Source organism: Tiliqua scincoides, chromosome 5 (assembly GCF_035046505.1).
Source record: "Tiliqua scincoides isolate rTilSci1 chromosome 5, rTilSci1.hap2, whole genome shotgun sequence".
Classification (NCBI taxonomy): Eukaryota; Metazoa; Chordata; class Lepidosauria; order Squamata; family Scincidae; genus Tiliqua; species Tiliqua scincoides.
Window position 1 is genome coordinate 73494360 of NC_089825.1, and position 26889 is coordinate 73521248.

At 43.9% G+C, this 26889-nt stretch overlaps 1 protein-coding gene across 1 annotated transcript; it reads right to left on the bottom strand.

Annotated features, from left to right (window-relative positions):
• Nucleotides 1–1106: 1106 nt before the first annotated feature.
• Nucleotides 1107–26600, bottom strand: LOC136651070 (UDP-glucuronosyltransferase 2A2-like). Its single transcript, XM_066627172.1, has 6 exons — nucleotides 26258–26600; nucleotides 17496–17644; nucleotides 9239–9370; nucleotides 4640–4727; nucleotides 3554–3773; nucleotides 1107–1386 (listed from the first exon to the last, which is right to left on the bottom strand). Exons 1-6 carry the CDS (start codon nucleotides 26598–26600, stop codon nucleotides 1107–1109), a joined length of 1212 nt encoding a protein of 403 aa, XP_066483269.1.
• Nucleotides 26601–26889: the final 289 nt, after the last annotated feature.

Genomic DNA, 26889 nt, shown 5'->3' on the forward strand with positions numbered 1-26889 from the left:
CTTTCACATTCCTCTTGCATCTGATCAGCACAGGGAACAATTGCTGGTACAAGTCAATGTTGTGAAAAGTTGTCCAAAGAGCTGGCATCTTCCTAATGCAGCAGTTCCCAAACTTTTTATCATTGAGACCCACCTAAAAAATGTTTCATTTTACCAGCCACTGAAGCCTCTGTGGCTATAATGGTAATTGGACAGCAGTGCTCTCAAGTAGTAGGTTGTTTAACCTTTGATGCACATAGCCTAATCTGCCCTGTCATGGCCCACCAAAAATTGGGGTCATGACCTACTGGTGGGCCATGGACCCACAGTGTGGGAACCACTGTGACCTAATGGTTATACTTCCAAGTTCCTTGAACTGTCTTGAAGACCCGTGTTCTATCTGAGAAAAGATATGACTCAAGTTCATAATTGGTGCTTCCTTCTGTCTGCGAATGGAATGTTTGCAATTGTGTTCAGGAGTTGCCACTTTTGTGTACTTGAGGATGGAACGTTATCCATTGATTTCTCTTACCTATGCAGTTAACTTGTATCCTACAAGAGCTCCAACTGTGGGTATTTCTTCAGGCTCTGAGCTGAATTCAGTGAGACTGCTTTTGTCCTTTTATGTCATAATGTTAATGTTGGGAAGTCAGGCAATTTCAGAGAAGACACTGAAGAAGCAAGAGTGACTTAAACCTTTAATTATACACTTTTTAGTTTCATTGATTTCTTGGATACCTTCCTGATGGAGCGTATTCCTTGTGCATGATTACAAAAGCACCCAGTAATAATTTGTGCAGAGAGAACCTCCATCATTGTGTTTCAGAAACAGTCACCCTGTGATACTGCTACAGAAATAATTTGACTTAGATTATGCGGTTTACCCCTGCCTCCAAGGAAGAAAAAGAAAAATCTCAAACTCTGAAATTGTTACCATCATAAATACTTACAAATCTTCCTTCTTTGCTGAATACCACCTGATTTAAGGTATTGTACATTCAATCTAACTGAAGTTTACTGTAAATGATTCCAAAGCATGGAAGCCACTTTCAAAAAGTCACTTCAAAGTGGCATCGGTTATCCTGAGTAATGAATGTCTGATGATGGTAGTGGAATTCCTCCGGAAACTACTCTATTTTTGTTTTTCTGATAACCTGACCACATTTGTGCCAGCAAAATGAGCAGCCTTTAACTACAGTGAATATGAAAACTGCTAGGCAACCAATCAAGAAGGCTATAACATCCAGACTGTGGTACTGGTACCAGGTCAAGTGATGGGCAGCTGGTCGCAAGTGTTTGGCTCCTTTGTGGCGCATAACAAACTCTATCCAAAAGACAGCCCGGTCCAGTGGCTTTACAGGTTGGTCATGGTGAATCTGAGATAGCCTTTCTGCGTTTTCCTTGTACCTTTAGGGAGAGGAGGAAAAGAATCAATTGGGATGATGTCAGAATCAAGTCACTATTGTCATTTAGCAAGGAGGGGTGTGGTTATAAGGTTTTGTTACAAGCACAACTAGAATCACAGCCAGATTATCTTTTTCCATTTCAAGTTCATTATGACTTAGTACCAACCTTAAAGCTAACTGGAAAAAAAAAAATGGCTGAGCTACATTTAAATATGGTTACTGTAAGATGAAAAGCATCAGAGATGGCCAGGACAGAAACCAGGCCTGTATCTGGCAAAAAGACAACTATATGGAAATGGGCAGAATCAAAAGACTTGACTGCTACCACAATGTGTGGGATGTAATGTTCCCAAGCCACAATACATTGTTCTGCAAACCTTGTTGCTGAAGTATTTCATTCCATGCTAGACAGGCAATGATCTAGGGCAGGGGTGGATACACCCCAGCCCAGGTGCCATCTGCAGCCCTCAGAGTCCTCCAATCTGTCCCACAGGGAGCCCCCAGTCTTCAATGAGCCTCTGGTCCAAATCCTAACCAACTTTCCCACACTGGCATAGCGGTGCCAATGAGTCGTGTGCTGCATCCTGCAGGTGGGTGGCACTCACAGAGGTCTCCTTAAAGTAAGGGAATGTTTGCTCCCTTACCTCGGAGCTGCATTGCCCTTATGTCAGTGCTGGAAAGTGGGTTAGGATTGCACCCTCTGTCTCATCGGAGACTGTTGAAGCCTATGCTGGCCCATGACTGCCAGTTGAAACCGCCAGACATGAGCTGCAAGCCGAGTTAAAGCAAGGGCTTTCATAGTCTACATGTATTTTCTACTTTTCCCTGGGCATTATTTTAACACACGCCCTCATTGCCTCTGAACAGCTTATGTCTCCATGTGTTTCTGACTTAGTCTGTATTTTTCACTATGCAAGAGGTGTATAGCAAACAATTCATAGTACTCATGTGGTTCTACATGCCTGTATCATGTGGTTCTACATGCCTGTATTATAGTTCTCATGTGTATTATAAGCTCAGTAAAATTCATTCATTCATATGTTCCATCTCAAATGTATTCATTTATGTAAAATTATGTAAATTTATTCAAATTCAAAATGTAAATTAATTCTTTTTTCCCAGCCCCCTGACACAGTGTCAGAGAGGTGATGTGGCCCTTCTGCCAAAATGTTTGCTCACCCCAATCTAGGACAGTGTTTCTCAAGGTTTGTCCTCCGTCGCACCATTTCACATGGTTAACCTATTTGAAGTACCACTGAAATAACTGGCACTGTTACTTCTGGGTCAGGAGGTCAGATATGATGCAACAGACACAAGTAAGAGGCTCAGGGTGGATAGAAGAGCTTTTTTGAGTGCAAAAAATCATGCTTTGGAGCTCTGGCCACTGAATCTCCTACCGCTGTTCCTGGTCTCACTGCCAGGCAGCAGATGTCATGGGGTCCTGCGAGTACCACCAGACACCACCTCAAGTACCACTGATGACACCCTACCACTGGTTGAGAAACACTAATCTAGGGCAGTGATTCTCAAACAATTTAGCATCAGAACCCACTTTTTAGAATGACAACCTGTTGGAACCCACCACAAGCAATGTTGTTAATCTGGAAGTGATGTCATGACCTGAAGTGACATCATCAATTTAGTTATCAAGCCTAAGGCACAATCAGCCAAAGGTCCCATTACGCAGTGCGTTCATACTGTTATTTTGCATAGATCAGAATTCAAACATTCCATTTTGGAAGTCAAAGCAGAACACAGACTTTGATCCTTCTCCAAGTACACAGCCCTCCGCCCTTCCCAGCATTCCATCTTCCCACCAATGCAGGACAAAGCACCATGCCTCTCTCCCACCAAGAAAGAAGCTCTTCCACCCTGCCCAGAAGCTCTGTACCCTGTATTTTCCGCTCTGTATTTTCAATGGCAGCTACACAACCCACCTGAAATTGGCTTGCAACCCACCTAGTTGGTCCTAACCCACAATTTGAGAAACACTGATCTAGGGGTTGTATCCAGAGAAAGTGAATCCTGACTACACAACATTGAAATCAATGGGACACGTTAGCTGTGACTATTGCAAGTCCTATTGATTTCTATGGGGTTCACTCAGGATTTACTCTCTTTGGATACAACCCACTATTTTACCTTAAGAGAGTTGGCAGTTGACTCACGTGGTGTTGTGAATTACGGTGTTCAAGGCGTCCACCAAATCTTTTGCTGTCATTTTATTAAAATTCAGTTCCACAGCCATTCCTTTTGCCTTCATGTGGGCAATGTTATCAGGCTGGTCAGCAAACAAGGGGATCCCAACCATGGGAATTCCATGGTAAATGGCTTCATAAATCCCGTTGGTTCCACCATGTGTTATAAAGGCTTTGGTCTTTGAGTGTCCTGTAATAGAAAAATGTGCTGATACTTATGCTCAGGAAAGTCGGTTACTTTAGCCATTTCTCAGCACCAGTGCTTCAGCTCAGTCCAGCTGACTTGCTATTCCTGAAGATCTCCATTCTCTAGTTCAGTGGTCTCCAAGATGATCTAGTCCAACAGTCTAGTCCAGGAGTCTAATCCAGACACTGCGGACTGCTGTGTCTAGAAAATGCCTTCCCTGCACAGTGCAGCATTTACCATTCAGTGTCATAGCTGCTCATCTTTCTAGTCAGTCACCCCAGAAACTTTCACGGGGTAGCTGCTTTCACTGCTTGTTGCCTCAGGAGGCTACTAAGGCCAGATTTCTGGGTGGAAGTGGCTGCCCAGCACACATTTCTGAGGTGATTAACTGGAAAGATAAGTGGTAAATGGAACTTTGGTGCCAGCTGCTCTAGTCTATATATTTTGAAGTGTTTGCAGAACAAGGAATTTATCCTGGACAATCTCAAAGCGACTTTACAAAGAAGCGTTTAGCAGTTGAAATGACAGGTTATCAAACATGTTTTATGGATTCCAAGATGTACTTTCTAACTTAACTTTCCATTTATCAAATCCATGTTGTATAGATTTTGCATTGTCCAATGTTTACTTAACATAGTACTGGTGTGCATCAGTGACCACACATTTGCCAATTATGAACTTAATCTCAGAAATTAGGAAAATTTAAAATTAGAAAGTAGGCAGAATAGAACGTGCAGCAAAGTGAACCCTTGAACAAGAATGGAATGGAGTCAGAGAAAGCTGCTTATTCCTTCTGATCACTTCAGTAAAGAATGCAGAACATTCTTGTGGGGTAATGAAGCCATGACGTGCAGCATCAGGTCTCTCACCCAGAAGATCATTTTGTGGTATCCAGTCATAAAGTCTGGTATTGGGTCCTAACGATTCTGGACGTTTCCCTTTGTACCGCCAAATAACCTTGAATTAAAAAAAAAATGGAAACATTGTTAAGCAACTTGGGTTGCAATGAAAAAGCAGTTTAATGTTAACTCACAGGCCTTCTACTCATTTTGGCGTCTCTTTAGAGCAGATCAATGTTTATTAGGGCACAATCCTATGCAGGTCTTCCAAGAAGTCAGTCCTAGTTAGTTCAATGGGACTTACTCCCAGGAAAGTGTGGTTAGGATTGCAGCTTTAGTACAGTACATCTGGTACTGTTGCAAGGTGTTGCAAGGCTCAAAAGCAAGACTCAGTAATCAGGGTGATCATCTGCAAGCCTTTATTACTTTTTTTCTCAAAAGGAGTTTATTTATTTGTTACAGATACAGGTAAGGAAAATCAGTTAGACTTAGGGCTGGGACTACACAGGTTACACATGAGGGTGCAAGCCTTTATTACATTGCCAGCAACGGGCTTCTCAAGGGACTCCAGTCCAAAGCATTGAGAGCATGTGTCAATCTTAACCAGACCCTTTATAACATTTTGGGTCCTTTGTTTGAAGATTTTGAACTTCCCATTGGCTGAAGTTTGACATCATAGATGGGGCTAATCCTTTCTGACATTTGATTGGTGAGCTTCAAGTTACGGGTTCCAAATACGGCAAAATTATACATTTAAACATATGGAATACAGAGTTTTCAAAAACCAGTAGAGTGCACTGTAACCTTATTTTTATTCAGAGCTGGCCTTTTTGGCAAGTCTTTAGACCTATTTCTTGGCATACATCTCTTTCTCGATTAGGATGACCTCGCATGAGCCAACTGTGTTATCTTCTCCCACATTCCTTCTCCTTTTCTCAGCAAAACACTGTGGGGCTTTCTGCCAACCTTTGTTAAGCAAGGTCCTTTGAACTTGCTCTTACTTTATGCCTTAATTCTATTTGTGACCTGTTACTTTGAGTACATTTAAGGGGTCTATAGTGATATACCTTTCATATATTTTAACATAAAACAAGCCAAACTCTCACTGTATATAGGATTTCTTTTAAATGAGAAATCCATTTCTCATTTACTTTTAAACACATTACCTGTTCTCCATATCAATTGCAGCTCAAACAGAGGCTTTCTCATGAAGGGTTCGCTTACCTAGTATAAATGTATTTGTTTCTAAACTTGTATCTGCAGGTGTCTAGCTAAAAACCCTATTTCAGCCTGCCAACTAAACTTTCCCTTAATACAATGTTGCAAATCTGTGTGTTTTCCCATGTTGGCTGGCCACACAGTGCTGCCAAAAGGAGTTTTATCTTTGAGATGCAACTCCCTTGTCCAAATTCCCATGTCTGTGAACCCAGCAAAACTGCTTACTGAGCTGCTTCTCTGCTATGATTTTAACTTGAAATGGCTTTTACTATCCTATCTGTTTCTATGCTTTAATCTAACCTTTAATAAAATCAGGCAATTAAAATTTACTCTGATAGCTACCATATCTCTCTATATATGTTGGTTACACTTTAAGGGCAGAGACTAATTTAAAGGCTTGGAAGAATAATTAACAGGCAAACATGGTGATATTCTTTGGCACTTCTGTGAAAATAGCAAATAATTCTTCCAGTGTTTCAATGTAAGTCTTCTGGCTAAGACAATAACATTGTCCTTTGCTCTAAAAAGCATGAAAGAATAATAATTTTAAAACTGCAAACTGTTCTGCTAAGATGGGCATTCTTCTGCTCATTGTTATCTGTTTTACCATTCAAACAGGGAGCCTCAAAGGCAGGAGATAAGTGTTGTTCTAAAATTTTATCTCTTGCTAGACGCCTCCTTATGCTGCCAAGAGCAACCTTGACATTTTGCCAATTCAGCAGAGCTTGCCAGTTTTCAATTTTCAAGCCTTTTCCCTAAATGAAAATGGTGTGGCTTTTAACCTATTAAGCTTTTTAAGCATTTGCCCTAATGATTTGCCCTAATGGCATATTACCCTGGTCATTCTGTATTACCCTCTATCAGTACTGGTTATTACACAATCAAAGAGGATTGCCCCTCCGTTTTCTAACATGTATCATGGGGCCTCATTATATTTTGTTGGTTAGGAACTCTATAGCTGAAATAAAATAATATGCAGCATTTTTGTAGGAGATTTGAGTGCTTCATTCAGTAATCCGTACAACAGCCCTGGAAAGGGTATTATTTCCATACTACAGCTGCAATGGGTGAGCAGAGATGGCCCAAGGTGGTCTACCAGCCAACCCAAAACCCCCACTGATACCATCCTGATTCACTGATGCCCCCCCCCCCCAAAAAAAAACAACCATGTGAAAGGTAAGAACATAAGAACAGCCCCACTAGATCAGGCCATAGGCCCATCTAGTCCAGCTTCCTGTATCTCACAGCGGCCCACCAAATGCCCCAGGGAGCACACCAGATAACAAGAGACCTGCATCCTGGTGCCCTCCCTTGCATCTGGCATTCTGACACAGCCCTTTTCTAAAATCAGGAGGTTGCACATACACATCATGGCTTATAACCCATAATGAATAATGTCCCCTGGTTCTGGTGTTATGTGAGAGTGTAAAGAGCATCTCTGTATCCACTCTATCCTTCCTGTGCATAATTTTGTATGTCTCAATCATGTCCCGCTTCAGGTGCCTCTTTTCTAGGCTGAAGGATACGCCATAACCTTTCCTCATAAGGAAGGTGCCCCAGCCCAGTAATCATCTTAGTAAACCACTCAGTAACCATTCAGCCCCCTATCTACCTCTTTTCTAGGCTGAAGGATACGCCATAACCTTTCCTCATAAGGAAGGTGCCCCAGCCCAGTAATCATCTTAGTAAACCACTCAGTAACCATTCAGCCCCCTACCTCCTCACGTTGCTTCTTCCTTACATGGTCTCATTAAACAAATTAGGAAGCAAAGAAAATGCCAGGAAAATGCTGAGAGAACTCCCAGCACATTATGTACATCCTGTTTTATAGCAGGTCACCCTAAATAGATCCCTTTTGTTCTAATTACAAAATGCTGTACTTGATGCTAAATAAATAAATAAATAACTCATTCATATTATGGATGAGCTGGTCATGAGGATAAGGTGATGGGTGGGTGGATCAGCCCTGGAAGGGGCAGGATCAGCAGCACTGGTGTGTGCCGCATCTTATCCCTCTTCCTGGTCCTGATCTGCCGACACAAGTCCATGCAGACTTGCACCAGTTATAGAGTTCACGCAGATCAGAGTAGACCCACTGTGCAGGCTGGACTTTTGCTGGTGCAAGAAGATGAATGTCCCTTACCCTGAGGAGTTTTTCCACCTGCTTAAATTCTCCCTTGCAATGCAGCGCAAGCCTGCCAAGGCCACTACATCAGCACAGGGAAATTTGTGCTGGAACAGGCTGCCCATTGGCTTTCTGTTTGAAGAGTTTAAACAAGAGCTCAAGAAGAATTATGTTTGAAGAACTTTCTCAGACCGTTTTATATATAGGCAGTAGTATGCTGCCTTTCCACCCCCTAACAGATCCTCAAGGCAGCTCACAGTTTGTTGAAGATACAGCTCCTTCCACTTCTCCTCCTCCTCCTCTTCATCATCATCACCACAGAGGCAGTTGCGTTATGTCTTTTCAGTGCTTTCTAAAGCTGTGTTTGCTCAGAAGAATGTATGCATGTATATATATTTATTAATATGTGGAGAATTTGTTGTGGTTGCATCCTGTCTTAGACTTAATATTATCATAAGTTGTGAATATTTTTCTTATGTATCTATTATGCCTTGCAGTGTGGTAATTTTTGGTCCATCTTTGGGATGCTGTAAGTGCTTGTGTAAGTGCTTGACACAATCACCACAGTCACACCACTGCTGGGACAAAAATTTTCTTTTACTTACCTGGGGGTCGTTATGGTGCTCCAGAGGGTCTGGGAAGCCTGTGACCTCCTCTGCAGGTCTCCCCATGCCTCCAATCTGCTATAAACAGCAAAAAAAATCACCCAATTTTCATTGCAAGAATAAAAGTGGCTTTTTTAAGCTGTTTACAGAAGTTTGGAGGTGTGGGAGGCCTGCGGAGGAGGTCACAAGCTCCCCGGACCCTCCAGAGAGCCATAGCAAGCAACCTCCAGGTAAATGAAAAATGCCTTTCGCCCCCGGCAGCGGTGCAATCATAGCAATCATGTCGCCACCATCGCTGTTGCCCCACCCCTTAAAGGGGGCAGTGACAGAGGATCCTGGCTGGGGCATCACAACGCTTCCATTTGGGAACCTCTGCTATAAGCTGTGATTTGTTTATTTCACCCATTTTTCTCCAAGTTTCCTTTGACTTGAATCTAAAAAGTTATTTTATTTTTGGACTACACAGTTCTTCTGAAGCTGTCTCTGTGTGTTTGTGGCGGTGTGTGTGTTCTACAACAAAACGTTTTAATAAAAGTGTGCTCATTTCCACACTCTTCCTCTCCACCCCCAACATTCACTGGACTGCGGAGAGAACATTTTATCTGTTTTTCATAGGTCCAGTGTGCAAAAAGTTAAAATTATTTTTCCAAACCATATGAAGCCAGCATCCAAGGAACTAACCTTCTGTGGAATTTGGCTAAGTGCCAAAGCAACCATGTTACCCTTTTCATCTGTTAAGTTTTGAACCATTGAGCCAAGAGAAAATACCACAATACCATCTTCCCCTGAACTCTGGACAAATTCTTCCATTTCCTGTTGAAAGACAAAAACATTAAACACATGCATATAAGGATAAAGTTCCTCTTTATGTGTCTTTGCTATCTGACATTGAGACATTATTGGCAGTAGCAACAAGTTCTTTGTTGAAGTTAAAAATTGTGATGGGGTATAAAGGAGAGTGTTAAATAGTGGGTCCATGTGAATAAATGGCCAAGAAATAACAGTTCAACACATTTATTTAATCTTCAGAACAGAACCTAGCATGAAAACACAAGGCAAACACCCCTTGCTTTATACCCCTTAGCTCTGCCCAGATTCCCCACAACTGGTGCTGTTGAATCAGTCTCAGCCCACCTGACTGGCAGGCTAAACTAGAGGGCCAATCAGACAGGTAGGATCTCAATCCACTTCCCAATTAGCAGGCCATAAGACTGGGCCAATCAGTTATTCAGGATTTCAGTCCTGCATAACTTATACTAAACTTGCATACATAACAGAGCATGATCTCTTAAGTTATTATGGCCCCAATCCTTTCCCGAACTTCCCACAAACTGCCCCCTCTGCCACTTTACTGCCACTGTGAACTATTGGTGCATGCATTCGCTGGCAGTCCCATAGCACACAACAGAGGTGCACTTTTTGCTTTGCTGGGCCAGGATTTATGTGGGTGGGTAACAAGATCTGCAACCATGAGCTCCTGATTGGATTGGGCTATAGGTTTTTAACAGTATAATTATATGCTTGTCTACTTAAAAGTAGATATGTATTCAATGGGGCTTACTTCCTCATGTGCCTTAAGGATTGCAGCCCAAGACCTAATTTTTATTTTTATTTTGTGAAAGGGAAGAAAAAAGTTCCTTGGAAGTTTATTGGAGATTCCTTAATGAGAAGATCACCAATAGTGGACAGACTTCTCTGAAGTACAACATCCACTAGTACCTATCTTCCTTTGTGATGTGCAGCTGCCAGATGAGTGTTAGAAATGTAATATAATCTTTGTTCACTCACATAGGCATAGTCAGTGCAGACAGGACAGTACCACCTAAGACTGCAGGGATAGTGCTGTCACATGATAGAAAGGGGTTGCTATGGTTGCTATGGACAGGAGGTCTGGTCTAGAAGGTAGAGCCTCCATTAGCCCGAAGATAACATCAGAAGGTTGCCAGTTCGAGGACACCGGCAGCTCCCTGAACGGCTGAGAATGGCGAGACCTTGAAGCAGCTGACAAGTCGAGCTGAGTGATTCCACCTGCTCTTGGTGTGAGCAAAAAGCATCTTGGCTGCCCTCCATGTGAAAGATGGAGCTGCTTGTCAGTGTGCATGGGAGAACTGGAGGCCAGAAGTGAGACCAAACCAGGAAGATCCATTCTGAAATGTTGTTGGTTCTTGAAAGAGATGGTGTGAAAGAATTGTTAATAGTAAGATCTTCCTTTTTTAAAAGACACCCCATAAAATTGGGTACAAATAGGGTTCCAAAACTTCACCCCCAATCATACTCACATGTGCCCTGGTCCATTTGTTTCAAGACAAATTGTGCCTGAGTCAAATGGGCTTCTTTTGTTTTGCATTTCCTTTGCTTCAAAAATGAATACCCAGCCCTACTGGATGGCATGGACACAGAGAAAGCTCCATTTATAACAAATCCTTGGTCAGTTTCTAAGAAGATTAAATAGTCTTGAGCACATCAATAGTACTGCTTGTCCAAAGTGTAGCTTAAACAGGACAGCAATGTGCAAGAAACTACAGGACACATGCAGAGAGCATGTGTCTCCGCAGGCAACAGGCATACTCACAGGTTTCTTGCACCATGCATGCCAAGGGCACAGGGAGCAGTCCTTTCACACAATAACAGTGCCCCCAATGTTTGTTTTTTTCATTTTTAAATGAGAAGCAGCCCTGGGAAGCTATCTGTGTGGACAGAGGAGAGGAGCTCCTTAACCCTTTCCCTTTATGTTGCTTGTCCACTCAACATCTCCTTAACTTCAGGGGAAAAGATGCAAGGATGGTGCATCTTTAATCATGCACATGGGAAAGCAGATTATGGGGGCAAATTGAAACAAACACTGGGCTGAAAAGGAAAATGATTAAGCAACCTCCCACAACCACCCCCATACACACACACCCCATGGCTCCACTCCCAAATGCAACCAATTGGGAAACTACCCAATTGGGAGATGTAACATCTAGTTTGATCTTCGGTGATTATGACCACAGTTAGGTAGCTCCATGCACACCAAAGACCCCAATCCATTTGTTTTGGAAAATAACAAAGTTGCCATTTAAAAAGAAGAACTTTTGACAAAATTGACAACATGACTGCTGTCTCCTGCTACTCTGAGAGAGAAAAGAAAATCAGAACAGATGTCTTCTAATAAAAAGTGGGCTGCCTTGCCAATTAATTGTGCATACGGTTATATGAGAGCAAATTTATGGACCCTGGTTAATTTTCAACCTCACACTCTTTACCCCTTGTAGTGGAAACTGAAATAGGGACTCTGGACTGAAATCCAGACAAGAATCCTTGCACACACAGCTTCATGCTGCATGTATACTATGTATATCATACAAAGCTGTTACCTCCTACAGTTTGTTGCCTGCAGTTGAAAGGAGGAGACTCTCAGTGGAGCTGGTACAAATCAATATTCTTTGGAGAAAACTGTCCAAAGAGCTGGAACTGCATTCTTCATGGCAATGTACTTTGTCTCTTCAGCACGTACCTGTTTACTTACATGAATAACAAATTAACTGGTTGTGTGAGGAGCAAGTTCTTTCTTGTACTTTGCTGTATGTTTCTCTGTGAGCCTTCTTATTGCATTCTATGAAAAGGCCAAATTGTGTTTTTGTCACAAAGCAGAGGCGGTCCTGAGCTTTCCCGCTCCTGGAGCCACCTCTGCCTTTGCCGCCCCCCACCCCTGACCCAGAAGTAATTGCGGGGACACCTGCATGTTGCCTCCTCTGTTCCCCCTTTGAAGAAAAGGGGGAACGAAGAAGTCAGCCCAGGCTCTGTTGGAGCCAGAGAAGCAGCACACCTCTCCTCTGAAATCGGAAGAGGCGTGTGCCTCTTCCTGCTGCCCTAAGGGCCGCCCCCTTTCATTAAAGGGAAGGAGAGGTGGTGGCCTCAGACATGGCCTGGAACTCTGCCAAGAGTGGCTGCAGGAGCTCAGTCACTCTGTGCAGTTCCCTGCTGGTGGAGGGGGGTGGCGTTCAGACCAGTAGAGAACTGCACAGAGTGGCCACTGTCGGCGCAGTTCTTGATGCACCTTGTTAAGCTCTCCAGGTTTTTAAATGGAGGCGCGTAGGGGCAACAGGAGTCCCATCTAAGCTCAAGGCTGCAATCCTATGCTTACTTTCTTGGGCGTAAACCCCACTTGCCATAATGGGGTTTACTTCCAAGTAGGCTTTGCCTACATGCCAGCAACAGGAGTCCCAATTGTCTTGTTAAGCAATCAGATTGGTTGTTTAAACCATTGCACATACTCATTGTAATAAGGTAATGTCCCAGAGCATAGCTCATTAAGAAGTCACAAGGGAACAGTTAGAAGCTATCTGAGCAGACAGGAAGCAGTTCAGAGGTCCGTGTGTAGGGAGAAGAGAGCGCTCTCCCTCAGTTAGGAAGACTGGGAAGATTCTTGCAAGGTTCATGGGGCTGGTTTTGTGCTGTTGCCTATTAAGCTTTGATCTCAGGCAACCACCATTGTATATGCAGTTGGTTGTTAAACGGAATGTCGCTAAGCAACGCACACCCTGTATTTTCATGTATACCAGCACAGGTCACCCAACAAATCAGTAACCAACAAAACAAAAAAAAAACAAAAAAAACAAACAGTGGCCAACTTGATGGCTGTCACACAACTGTGAGTTCTAGCATTAGCTCTGATACATGGAAATGAGAGTTGACTCATATTAACACCTATTGGTTCCCTGCTATGTCATAATAACACCTCATTGGCTCTCAGAACACTCAGAGAGTGGTCATTGGTTGGTTTGGGGGTCAAGGAAATCCACTTTTTGTTACATAAGGCAGTTGTGCTTTACTTTTCTGGTTATTTGGCCATAACATTTGATAGGATACTGATATTTCAATGTGTTTCCTTTTCCATTGCATTCTGCATGAAATTACGTATCAAATAACATATCAGTGTTTCTCAAACTTTGGATCGGGACCCACTAGGTGGGTCGCGAGCCAATTTCAGGTGTTTCCACATTCATTTCAATATTTCATTTTTAACATAGTAATATAATATAATACTGTACCATGATGCTCCCATGGTTTGTGACTGCATTTGGGGAAATATTACAGACCTGTACTTTTAACAAGTTACTATGTATACTCTTTAAATAATGATAGTAAATGGGACTTACTCCTAAGTAAGTGTGGGTAGGAGTGCAGCCTAGGACTATTAAAAAATTTTCCTGCTTGCTGATGTCACTTTCGGTCATGACATCACATCCGGTGGGTCATGACAGATTCTCTTCTTTCCACTAATGAACATGGGACGCAGTCCAGTTCACTTGTGCAAATCTCATTGAAATGTCCAGTAATAAAAATGTGTAAAGGAAAAGGAATTTTCCTTTAATACTCAATATTAAAGGAAAATATTTTCCTTTAATACTCAAGCTAGATGTAGGTTCTTTCCAGTACTCCACCCCTGATGTAGAGCTTGAAAATGAGTATGAAATTAGGCCTAAAATCATGTGGAATACTACAATTAATCAGAAAATGAGCGAACTGCTCTACACGGAGCCGTACAAGAGCTATAGAATCCAACTTTTAAATGAGTCAGAACCGATAGAACTAATTAAGATATATGAGTTATTAATCTCTAGGGTTTCATCCACTTTAGTCTCCTACACTAGTATACCCTCTGCTAAAGGTGGTACAGCGGAGGGATCCCAAACAATATCCCCTTGGTTTGATAGGGATTGTATGGATCTCAAAAATCAGATTAGATCCGTTTACCAGCAATACCGCTATTCAGGGGATATTCAAATTCCTGATACATATTTTATTCTAAAGAAGCAGCTGAAACAACTGATCCAAGAAAAGTGACATAATTATGCTTCCCGCTTGTGGTATAAACTACTAGCCGCCATAGAACATAAAAATTCTAAGCAATTTTGGGGTATAATCACCAATTCTGCTCAGAAAACTGCACCTCGCTCTCAGATGGTCATCTCCCCACACGAGTGGTGGCGCTTTTTCTCCACCTTATATTTCCAAGAGGGTGAAAGTGGCTTAGCATCTTTTACTTTAAATCCTTCAGCAACCACCCCATGGCCTCCTGTATCCACTGAAGAAATTATAGAGCTAGTCTCTCAAAGTAAACAAGGGAAAGCTCCTGGGCCAGATTTGGTATTGTCAGAGATCCTGAAAGTGGACCCCGAATGGTGGGCCCCTATTCTATCCTCATTATTCACAGTGGTGGACCAAACAGGTATAATACCAGCTGAATGGACAAATGCTACTATAGTGCCTATTTACAAAAAAGGCGACCATCGTGATCCCTCCAATTTTAGACCTATAAGCCTTTTATCAGTGGGGGGGAAACTTTATGCAAAACATCTCTTAAACAAGCTGCTATCCTGGATGGAAGATCTGGGCCTTCCAGGGTGGGATCAGATAGGATTTCGAAAAGGATCTTCACCAGTTGATCACTGTGCTGTTTTAGCTCATCTGATTGACAAGTACACAAGGCTAAAAAATAAAAAATTATATGTTGCTTTTCTGGATCTTAAAGGAGCCTTTGACTCCGTTAATAGATCACTGCTATGGGACAAACTAGTTAAACTCAATATAGACCCTAGACTTCTAACTCTTATTCAGAAACTTTATACAGGCACCACCTGCCAAATTAAATTTACATCTTCGGGGAAATTGACCCCCAAAATTCAGGTTGAAAGGGGAGTGAAACAGGGGTGCATTTTAGCACCCACTCTTTTTAATCTTTTTCTACATGATTTTACCCCCTTTTTGCTTCAGATAGATGGACATTTTTCCAAACTAGGTTCAATGCATATTCCAGCATTGCTTTATGCAGATGATGCAGTGCTGGTATCCTGTACACCTATTGGACTTAAGCGACTTTTAAATAGAACTTCTGACTATCTGATATGTAACAAACTTGAACTGAACTCTCAGAAAACCAAAGTTATGGTCTTTTCAAAATCATGGAGCCCAGGTACTTGGTCTATTGGAGGGGAGAAACTGGAACAGGTCAAGAGCTTTAAATACCTTGGAATTCACTTCCACTACAATCTTTGCTGGGGTACTCACCAAAAATTGGTTACCAACTTGGCCTGTGTCACTTTGCAGAGCACCAATCAATTCTTTTTTAGTCAGGGCAATCGTTATATACCAGCTGCTCTCAAGGTATTTAATGCCAAGGTATCGGCACAGCTCCTGTACGGGTGCCCTATCTGGATTAGCTCTATAAATCACACCCTTGAGAGTATCCAAGCTAAATTTTTGAGGGCTATCCTGGGTTTACCTAAATCTGTACCATACTCTGCATTATGTTTGGAGACCGGACAATCACTCTTAGTATCAAGAGCATGGCTTTTAACCATACGCTATTGGCTCCAATTACATTATAACGTGAAACCAGGCAGTCTCCTATCCAGAATGCTATCTGAGTCTGGTTCTTCTAAATGGTATAGCCTAATTAAATCAAAAATCGAATCAATTGGTTTTTCATTGGATTTTTTAAGTTTCTATCCATTCCCTGGAGTTTATCAAAGGGTAAAGCAAAGAATGCTAGACATTGAGGCACAAAACCTCTTTGAACTTGCTTCTAGAATTTGCTCCCCTCTTAATTTCTCTATCCTGCTAAAGTATGGGCAAATGGCTTCTTATCTGAGTATTCTGATCAACCCTTCTGAACGTCATGCAATCTCTTTGGCAAGATTCAATGTGTTTCCATCCAAGGTCACAGAAGGCAGATATAGGCAAATACCATATAAAGAACGCCTCTGCCCTTGTAATTTGGGAAATGTTGAATCAATCATACACATTCTTTTTTATTGCCCTCGGCACACTAGATCCCACCACACTTACATGACTCCACTTCTCGGCAAAATGAATGGGCTTTCGGATGAGGCAAAACTGACGTGTCTCCTAAATGACTGCTCACCAGATGTGCTAGAGGGAATTTCTAAATTTTTACTTTTGGTGATTTCCAAGCCTTCTTAATGTAATTTGTCAAAAATGTTGATATTTTATGTTGAACTGTAAATGTTTTATTAGTAATTTAGTATCTTAACTCTGTTTTTGATAAATGGGATTAGGACTAATTATGTTTGCTTTTATGATTTCTCTATCTATGCCTAATAAAGGTTTATTCATTCATTCATTCATTGAAATGAATGAGTGCTGTGCAAGAGTAGATTGTGCCCAGAGGGTGAGATAAATCCATTTCCCATGCTGCCCTTTAATTTCACCCCCAAATCTGCCGGTAGTTTCAGCTGTGGAGGGTGTTGTAGAGATGACGTCAAATTCTGAGAAGTTCAGTTGTAACTTCTAGAACTCAGTGCATCTCATGTTTTTAACCCTTTCTTTGATTTCTAATATTGTATTAAACCCTTTGGAAAGGTTTATATTAAAACTTTTCAGACACAGGGCCCAATCCTAAACACTGTTGCAAACATGCTGCAAGGCATGTTTGCAGGGCTTAGTGCCAGCTCTGCTGCTCAGCAGTCACCTGAATTACCAGGTGGTGGAGAGGTAGGTGGGGGTATGGGAGAGGTTCTAGGGCAGGGTGATGCAGAGGGACAGGGCATGGAGGAGGCATTCTGGGGGGAGGGTGTGTGGTGGGAGGAGGGTGGGAGCTCCATGGAATCCTGAGCTCTGTGTCGGACTGTGTAGCCCAACATGGAGGCTCTTGATTCTATGACAGCCCAAGGGCTGCTGCAGAATTTAGTAGCCCCATTGTGGGGCTTTCCCTTTCCCTGAGGAGCTGCTGGCAGCTGCCTGGTTGCACTCAGGATGCCACAGCAGCCATTTTCAGCACCACAGCAGCCCCGCGCACCAGGTAGTTTAGGATTAGGCTGTGAGTTTGCCTAATTACCTCCTCCACCACCTCCATCTTCCCCTTTCCTTGAGACACTGCGAAAGAGACAGCCCTAATTCACATTACCCAGGGGACAGCAAAGAAGAGAATTACCTCAGGCAAAGGCTTGGCTGGCCGGCAGTGCAGTCCTCCAACAAATTCAAAATTTGGTAGGAAAGGCCGAGGGAATTCAAAGTCCCAGTAAGTTCGGATCAGCCATATTTCTGCTTTCCCCATTACTTCGCACAGTGTTGTGGGTCTCCCTAAAGGTAAAAAAGGACTGTAGTGAAACAAGTGCAGCTTGTCTTCCTTCACAAATTCTATAGTCCAGGCAACTTTGCTTGTAGAAACACTGAGGGTTCAGTCACACTTCACATTTTAAAAGGAGAAATGTAAACAAGTGGGGATGAAAGTAGAATGTAAACAAAAACTTCTGTTTCAGAAGTACATACACACCTTGGGGAGCAGGAATTGGCTGTGGCTCCTGAATGGATATGTCCTCAGGGACAGATCTGAGGTTGTTCTTGTGCAATGCGGGTCTCCTTGTCACATGAATTTTATGCCATAGAACATCCAAGTCATCATCATGTTGGCAACCTTCAGTCTCGAAAGACTATGGTATCGCGCTCTGAAAGATGGTTCTGGAACAGCGTCTAGTGTGGCTGAAAAGGCCGATTCGGGAGTGACAGTCCCTTCCACATTGGGAGCAAGTGCAGTCTGTCCCTGGTCTGTCTCCCTGGCTATGGGCCTTCCTTCTTTGCCTCTTAGCCTCAGACTGTTGGCCAAGTGTCTCTTCAAACTGGGAAAGGCCATGCTGCACAGCCTGCCTCCAAGCGGGCTGCTCAGAGGCCAGGGTTTCCCACTTGTTGAGGTCTACTCCTAAGGCCTTCAGATCCCTCTTGCAGATGTCCTTGTATCGCAGCTGTGGTCTACCTGTAGGGCGCTTTCCTTGCACGAGTTCTCCATAGAGGACATCCTTTGGGATCCGCCCATCATCCATTCTCACGACATGACCGAGCCAACGCAGGCGTCTCTGTTTCAGCAGTGCATACATGCTAGGGATTCCAGCTCATTCCAAGACTGTGTTGTTTGGAACTTTGTCCTGCCAGGTGATGCCAAGGATGCGTCGGAGGCAGCGCAAGTGGAAAGCATTCAGCTTCTTCTCCTGTTGTGAGCGGAGAGTCCATGACTTGCTGCAGTACAGAAGTGTACTCAGGACGCAAGCTCTGTAGACCTGGATCTTGGTATGTTCCGTCAGCTTCTTGTTGGACCAGACTCTCTTTGTGAGTCTGGAAAATGTGGTAGCTGCTTTACCGATGCGTTTGTTTAGCTCGGTATCGAGAGAAAGAGTGTCAGAGATCGTTGAGCCAAGGTACACAAAGTCATGGACAACCTCCAGTTCATGCTCAGAGATTGTAATGCAGGGAGAAATGTAATGTAATATAATGGATTGGGCGCAGCAGATGGAACGCTGGGTGCAGCACTACTCTGAGCTATATTCCAGAGAAAATGTAGTTATCAAAGAAGCGCTAAACAACATTGAGTGCCTGCCTGTGCTGGAGGAGCTTGACAGTGAACCAACCCTAGAAGAACCTCATGTGGCCCTGGACTCCCTTGCCTTTGGCAAGGCACCTGGAAAAGGCAGCATCCCTGCTGAAGTCCTAAAGTGCTGCAAAGAGAACATCCAAGTACCTCTTTCCCATTCATTCCCGGTGAATTTGCAGCCTTCCACATCACAATCTTGTGTGATTTGGCATATAAGCACGATTTAGGTTCCACTGAGGCAGATGTTAGAAATACAGTCACTGGAATTAGGAGAAGGAGCTTATCTCAAACATTACTATATAGTACATATTCCAATTTGCTGCCAAAACTCGATGGGAGACAAGTTTGTGTGAAAGGTAAAAGTAGGTTTCTCTTCCTCTCTGTAAAGGACATCTTGTCCTTTACAGTAGGCACAGACAGAGGGGCTGGGAGAAGCCCACAAAGGCGGTCCATTATGTTTTCCACAGAAAATTGACAGGAATACACAAATGGGAAAGCTTCTCAACCACCAGCTCTCCACAAGGTTCTTTGCATGACTGAGTGTGGAGCAGAAGGGAGCAGCTTTGGAAAACAAAAGGTGCTTTTTTTTTTTTTTTAACTTGTTGGATCCTTTTTTAAATTTTAATTTGCTGGTTCAGTGAGGCTCTGCCTCCCCTTGACTGCATGTCATTGCAAGAGTTATGGCACACACAGCAGTGGCTCTGCAGGCACTAGTAAGTTGTTGGCAGAGTTGGGGCATGGGTAGGGAGAGGAGTAAGGGCATTTCGAGTAGGAACCAAGGGGTGTGCCGGGGAGAAAGGGGATGGATCCAGCAGCAATTACAGATGCTGGCATGTATCCCCCATTTTTCTGCCCGCTGCACTCCCCAGTGCTCTCGGACTTGTGCCAGCATAGTGTCAGGTGTAGGACCGAGAAGACCCCAAGACAATCAGGCAGAGTACTGGGGGTAAGTAAAGACTGTCTGATCACAACCCTCCACACCACAGTAGGCAGCACAGCTTCTGTTGGTGCAGTTGCAGTACATGTGGAGGAATATCATCCTCATCATGACGATGATAGTACCTGTACTGTACAAGGATAAAGGGAGAGGGGTGGAGTCTGATGATAGCCGTCTTTGCATTTTTTTTAAAGCAGAAAAAGCAGCGGATGCTCAACCACTTCAAGAGTGACTGTGAGAATGGCTGCTGCTGCTGCTGCCCGCCCACCCTCTTCTCCCCCCTCTCCAAGGCTGCTTTCTACTGTGTTTGCTACGTTTTGTTTCCAAAGCTCTCCGACTGGAACTCTGGAGCTGGCAAATACCAAGCATATTCAATTGGTAGCCCTTGAACTTACTGACTATGCAGGCCTACAAAATTGAGGGTCAGAAAAGTTTTTCCCAAACTTTATGGTGGTTTGATATGAATTTGAGGTGCTGATTCCAAAAATGGCATCCATTTTGCCCTATCACGTCTAGTTTTGGAGATATAGTACAGCCTCATTAGTGAATGGTTCAAGCAGCTTCCTCATGAGGAAGGCATGGTGTAGGTTTCTAATCCTGTCTGTTAATCCTCCCAAGGCAGTGGGCACATAGGAAGGAGGGGCTGGGAGAAGCCCACAAACACGTTCTCTTGTGTTTCCTTCAGAAAACCGATAGGAATACACAAATGGAAGAGAAAGTTTCTCAGCCAACAGCTCTCCACAAGGGCAGAGCGGGTCTGCAACAAGAATGTTAAAACCAGCTAACCGCAAATTCTGTAGTACCTCCTCATTCGATACAATCAAGTCACAGAAAATTTTGTACTTGGAAATAAGCTGCTCTGCTACGTCAAAAAGTTTTGAGTAATATTCCCAGAAATAAAGTTCAGCTTGGCCATAAATCCACATTTGTAAAAGGTCTTCCAGCAAAGTTTTTCCCTCCGCTCTTGAGAAGGGAACAGTGATCACCTCCAGCTGGAAAGGAGAAGGATCACAGGTGTCAATCATCTGGTAATATGAAGGCACCAGCACAGTGACTCGGTGGCCCCTGGCTATGAGCTCGTCCACGACACATTTCATATTGATCCAGTGGCTGGTATCAGCCGGCAAAACAAGAACATTCCCACCAGAGGCCTGGCCCAAGAAGAACCCCAAAACCAAGCACAGCGACCACTTTCCAGACAGCATGATCCAGCTTTCCTCTGCTCAGGCCAGGACACAGCAAAATCAGCAGTCCAGCCCATGCTGGGATCTCCTGCACTTTAGCACCTTCCGCTCTGAGTCAGCTCTGCCAATCTTTGTCATGGAAAAAAGCCAAACAAATGAACACATTCCTGAGCTAGAGCAAACTCCTGACATTGATAAAACAGTATAGTTCTGTCCACACATGATTCTATCTCCACCTGCTGCAAATTACTAAACTTTCTCTCTGTTCAGCATATAGATTTAATTTGCTTTGTAACAGAATCAACTTGGGATGGTTCAATAAGTTCATTCAGCTAACAGGTGGCTGCAGGAGGGATTGGAGCAGGAAGGGGGCAAGGAGCAACACTCACACGCAATTAGTTGGATAAAGCCACAGCTTTATTACCTGGTGGCAGGTGCTCCTCAGTCTCTGCTCCAGTTATGGCTCTGAGTTCAGGGCTTACAAGTTACATAAGAACAGCCATCCTAGATCAAACCAAAGTCCCATCTAGTCCTGCATCTTCTGACACACAGTAACCCATCAGCTTTGCCTGGGAAGCCCACATGCAGGACCCAAGGTCCTACGTGTCTCCTGCCCTTGCTCCTTGCAAATTGGTACCCAAAGGCACTCTGCCACTGATCATGGAGGGAATGCCAGGGATGGGAAAATCCAGTGCAGCTTGACTGGAGTCAAGTCACAAGTCTCTGTCCCCCATTTCTCAAGTCAAAAACAAGTCCTAATGGGCAGATTTTCCAAATCACCCAGAGCGTTTTGGTGATGTGAAAAGACTCAATCCTCGGCTCTGCAGAAAAAACCAGGGCTGCTGCTGAGCTCTTCATGTGTGTGTCTGTGTGCAAGTGTGTAGGAGTTCTCTTGAAACACTACCCTGATGTCCCCATCCCGTCTGTAAACAAGGCGGGTGGTGGTGGGACAGACTGTGTGAGAGCGGGGGACAGAAGTGACAAGAGGGAGGAGGGTCACATGCAGCAGCTAAACGGCTTACCAGTATGACCCAATTCTTTGCAACTCTACTCAGAAGTAGTCCCATTTGTGCTGGTCATTCAATGAGGCTTCCTCCTCCCAAGTAACAATGGAGCCCACAGGAGCCATGAGGTTGGAAAGTGTGATCGCTACAAACTGCCTCCTCCTTTTCCCCCTCCCTGGGCTTCTCCAGCTAATTCTAAAGCAAGAACCCCTTTCGGCTCCTCCTTCTGCCCTCCTTCATCCAAAGGAAAAAAATCAGACCACCCATCCTTCATCCAATGATCATTGGTTTCTTCAGAGATGGGTAAGAGAGCCTGCTCCCCCCCCCCATGCAGAAGCAAAACATTAACCCTTCCCTGCTTCCTGGCTGGAAGTTCGACGCTGCTCTCCCAGTCTGAATGATGGCTCCACGAGGTATTTCACACTGCAAAAAAAGCAAGCAAGCACACCCAGAAACAGACAGACTTGAGTCTGCATGCGTGGGAGCTCATTTCTGTGTCAGTGGCCCCAGACTCGATTCCAGACTCAAGTGTATACCAGTCAGCAAAAAAGTGTTTTTGCAACTTAGACTCGAGTCACCTGACTAAAGTTCCCATCTCTGGGAAGTGCATACTGATCATGACTACTCGCCATGGATAGAACCATCCTCCATGAATTTATCCATTGCTCCTTTAAAGTCATCCAGGCTTCTGGTCATCACCACACTGTCATGCTCACTGTGATAAGCATTTATGATTGTTATTACACAGGCCATGTGTAATCTGTGTGCTGTTAGACTGAGGGCACAATCCTAACCAGGTCTACTCAGAAGTAAGTCCTATTTTGTTCAAGGGGCTTACTTTCAGGAAAGAGTGGTTAGGATTGCAGCCTAAGGGCGCATATGCCGGCATAGGAGCCCCAGGAGGGTCGCAAATGTGCCATAAAGCAAGTTTGCGCCTCCGTGGGAGGAAGCTGCGTGAGCGCATCTAGATGTGCCGACGCATGGAAGCCAGCAGAAGCCTCCGCAGCGGCTTCCTCCCCGTCGCTTATGCCAATGCACCTGCACCGACACAAGCGCTGAAAGTAGCCGTGGGAGGGCAGGGAGGAGGCAGGAGGGGGCATTTCTGGGTGGGGGAGGGCGGGCGATGGGTGGCCCCAGGGGCAGGCGCATGGGGATCCAGGGGCAGGGCTGGGACCGGTTATGTCCCCAGGGAGAACAGAGCAGCTTCAAGCCACTCCGCTCTCCTCAGACTTGTGCCACCTCCAGAGGTGGTGCAGGTCCGAGGAGACCCATTGGTGCATGCAGCCCTTACCCAGAGGTAAGAGGTAGAGCTTCCCCTTGCCTCTGGCTGACCTGCTGCAGCCAACGAACCTGCGTTGGATGCAGCGCAAGCCTCCTGGCTTGCCTGCTTCAGTGCAGGTTTGGATTGCGCCCTAAGTGGATTTCTGCTTATGCTGTTTCTGCCCAACTTTGCATATATGCAACAGGGACCAAATGTGTACATCTGCGGGCCAGGGAAAAGTGGGTTAAGATTGTTTTCAACACTGCATGATAAGGTCAGAAAGAGAAATAATGGAGATGGCAACCAAGAGGAGTGAACAAACATTTTGCAGAATAATTGTACTGAACCTGTACTGTTCAGAGCAATGTTTGAAAAGCAATGTTTGAATAATGTCATTTAAACAGACCACCCAAAACATTTGGAATCCTTGACCAAGAACTCTGTTCAAGCAAGGAGAATGTTCCTGGAAGTCTGGATGTCATCAGCTTGACTGGAGCTTGCCTGGAGCTTGGCTTTGCTAGTGGCCTGCCCTTAGGAGCTGCGAGTTGCAAAGCTCAATTTTTTGCAGGGCCCCAGGCTCACAGGTAAAGTCTATAGAAACTTAGACATAGAAATAAAATGTAATATAAACTTTATATCTCTACAGTAGAATGAAAGACAATGTATGCTTAAAAAGTGCATGTGAGTTAATGGACCAAATGAGTCTAAGTGCATTTTAATATAAAATTGCATACATGTAAGCCTACAAGTAAACAAACAAAATGGATAGATGACCTTTGAAAAGTAATCCACTTGTTTTAGTGACTATGAAATGACTTAATGACTGTGATTTTTATTTTTTATTTTTACCACAGCATGTGCCCCCCCCTTAGGCAAGGGGCCCAATTGGGAGCAATGGTCCAATTGGCTTAAAGCCGAGCAACTGCAGCCAAACAACTTAAAGGGAACAATGAGCGGGACATATATTATTGAAAGGTGGTTTGACACCATCATTACTATCACAAACACAAAGCATATTACCACTTTTCAACAAAAAGGTTCACAAAGCAGCTTAGGTAGCAAAAGAAATCATTTCACAAATAGGTGTACCAGTACACACCACTAGGGGGCAGAAGCATCTTTCAAATGGGCTCCTAAATTTTTTTATGGCAAAGATGACATTCTCTAGCAATGTCCTTAGTTGTGCACTGTAACAGACATCATTTCAAGCCCACTGCACTGCAGTGGGAAGGACTTTCTGGACCCCCAAGAGCTATTCTTATTTATTGTCTGGAGCTTCCTTGACATTTTGTACTTATGGACTAAGAATATCAATGTGCCCACATTTAAAACTCTTCTTGATTGAAAAACTAGGAAGCAAAACTTGGCTGTACCTGAGTCACAAAGAGAAGCTAAAGAAGGAGGTGTGAGGGTGCACAATGTATCATGTCAACTACAGTGAGATTTAATTAATAAAGAATCTCAGAGATCTGGAATTGAAGGACCTCTACAAAGCATAGGATGGAACCTGAGAAGCATATGTTTTTAAAAAAATACTTATGTCATCACAAATGCTTAGATAAACCACTTTTTGTTGCAAAGCAGATTAACTAGATCCCAAACAATTCAACACCAGGTGCCTTTGTGTAAACTAAAGCATTAAATTCTGGCACATGCATTTTTCTCATGGAACCAGATGTTATGATGAATGAAAGAACAAAAGTTTCAAGTAAGCTGTGATGTAATATAACCTCGCAGCTGCTGCAGAAGACTCACCTGGCCAGCTGAATCCTGAACCCTCAATACCAGTAGCAGCAGTAGTGCCCAATGTCAGTAAGTAGGCAGGCATCACCATAGGGGTGTGCGAGCCCCCACATCCTGCCTGACTCCCAAAAGAGCTGCTAGGAGCAGTCACAACACATAAGAACCAAAATGTTAGTGATGTGTCTGAAAGTCCTGCTTTTTAGCATTACTGACACATACCTGGCACATTACTGACACATATCTGGCATGTTGATTAAATAGTGCAAAAAGCAACCTTGATCTGACTGTACATATATGGTTCTAATTTTTTGCACAGCGTTCAACCGATGCACAGGAATACGCATGCACATCACTAAAACACTGCATGCACACATGAAGTTCATAACACGGTACAATATGCATTATACCTTCACAAGTGTAGGTACAGTAGAGGTCATACTCTCCTATATTGTTTTTCCCCATTGTTTTCACAGAATCATAGAGTTGGAAGGGGACTAACAGGTCATCTAGTCCAAGGCAGGAAATCCTCTTAGAGCATCTCCGACAGGCGCTTGTCGAACCTCTGCTTGAATATCTCCAGTGAGGGAGAGTCCACCACCTCTCTCGGCAATCTGTTCCACTGCCGAACTGCTTTTACTGTCAGGGATTTTTTCCTGATGTCTAACAGGAAGAAGAGGGGCAGGGGAGACTAGTGAGCGAATGGAGATGAGTGACCCTCATCAAGCTACTGCCTGAGGCAACCACCTCAGTCGGTCTCATGGGAGGGCTGCCTTGCACGTATGCGTTGGTAACACAGCAGGGGCCAAACACACATGAACTGAAGGAAGAGAGCACTGCAGCAAACCGTGCCTGGTCCAAAATAGAAAATTATTTTTATAAATTCTCCTAGTAAAACTGGAATTCAGGAAAAGGAAGTCACAAGACAGAGTGAATGCACTGAACAATAAAGAAAGTGGACTAGGGGAAGAAGGGCTTATTCCTACCTTACATTGAGTCAGGCCATCTAGCCTGGTCCTGTACAACAGGAGGGCTCCCTAAGGCCCCAGGCTGAGCCCCACTCCCTGTCTGACTCCCACTCCGTTTGATCTCTTGATTTTTCTTTCTGACCATTGCCAAGGATTGGACCTGGAATATTCTGCTTTCAGAGCATGTGCTTTACCATATAATGACCCTTGGGTAAAAAAATAACAAGCTTGACTTACCTAAAATCTGACTGTAATAAGAATCCCACTCTCCCCAGTAGCTTTGGAAAACATAATCTTGTACATGGTAGGATATCATATTTTTGACCCTTTCTCTAAACGACAGTCTGTCTGTGAGTTCGGACAAAGCAGCTGGCACATATGAAGCAGGGGCGGGTATTTTCCCACAGTGTCTCTCCACTGTTGAGGCCGGCGTGAACCGCAGGGTGTACACAAATGGGATTTCCAGTTTCACAGCAACCAAGTCACCACAGATTGTCACAGGGTCAGCAAGGAGCACATCGTATTTCCCTCTTTGTAACTGGGCCATCAGTTCCTGATTGGCTAGCACTCCTTCACACATTTGCCGATTGAGAACATTGGCTTTCCTTACCAGTTTCCCCAGCTCTCGGTAAAATTTGTGGAAAGTCAGAACGGTCGGTCTGTTGAACAACCACAGCATTATGAGGTCCTTAATAAGGGAGTCCATAGCATCCTTTTCAAAGGGCACAGAGTACACCTCAAATGTAGCAGCCGGCACATCACCAGATTTGATGAAGAGTGATCCGGTTGACATCAGGATAGTAACATTGTGATCTCTATGTATCATTTCCTCAATGATGATCTTAATATTGAGCCAGTGGCTGGCTTCT

Bases quoted from the DNA above. Each gene is read 5' to 3' on its own strand.
- LOC136651070 (XM_066627172.1), bottom strand. From the start codon at position 26,600: ATGTGTGAAGGAGTGCTAGCCAATCAGGAACTGATGGCCCAGTTACAA. The intron at 4,728-9,238 runs GTTAGTTCCTTG...TTTTAATTCAAG, and splicing joins TTAGCCAAATTCCACAGAAG to GTTATTTGGCGGTACAAAGG. The intron at 1,387-3,553 runs GTGAGTCAACTG...CTCTCCCTAAAG, and splicing joins ACCGTAATTCACAACACCAC to GTACAAGGAAAACGCAGAAA.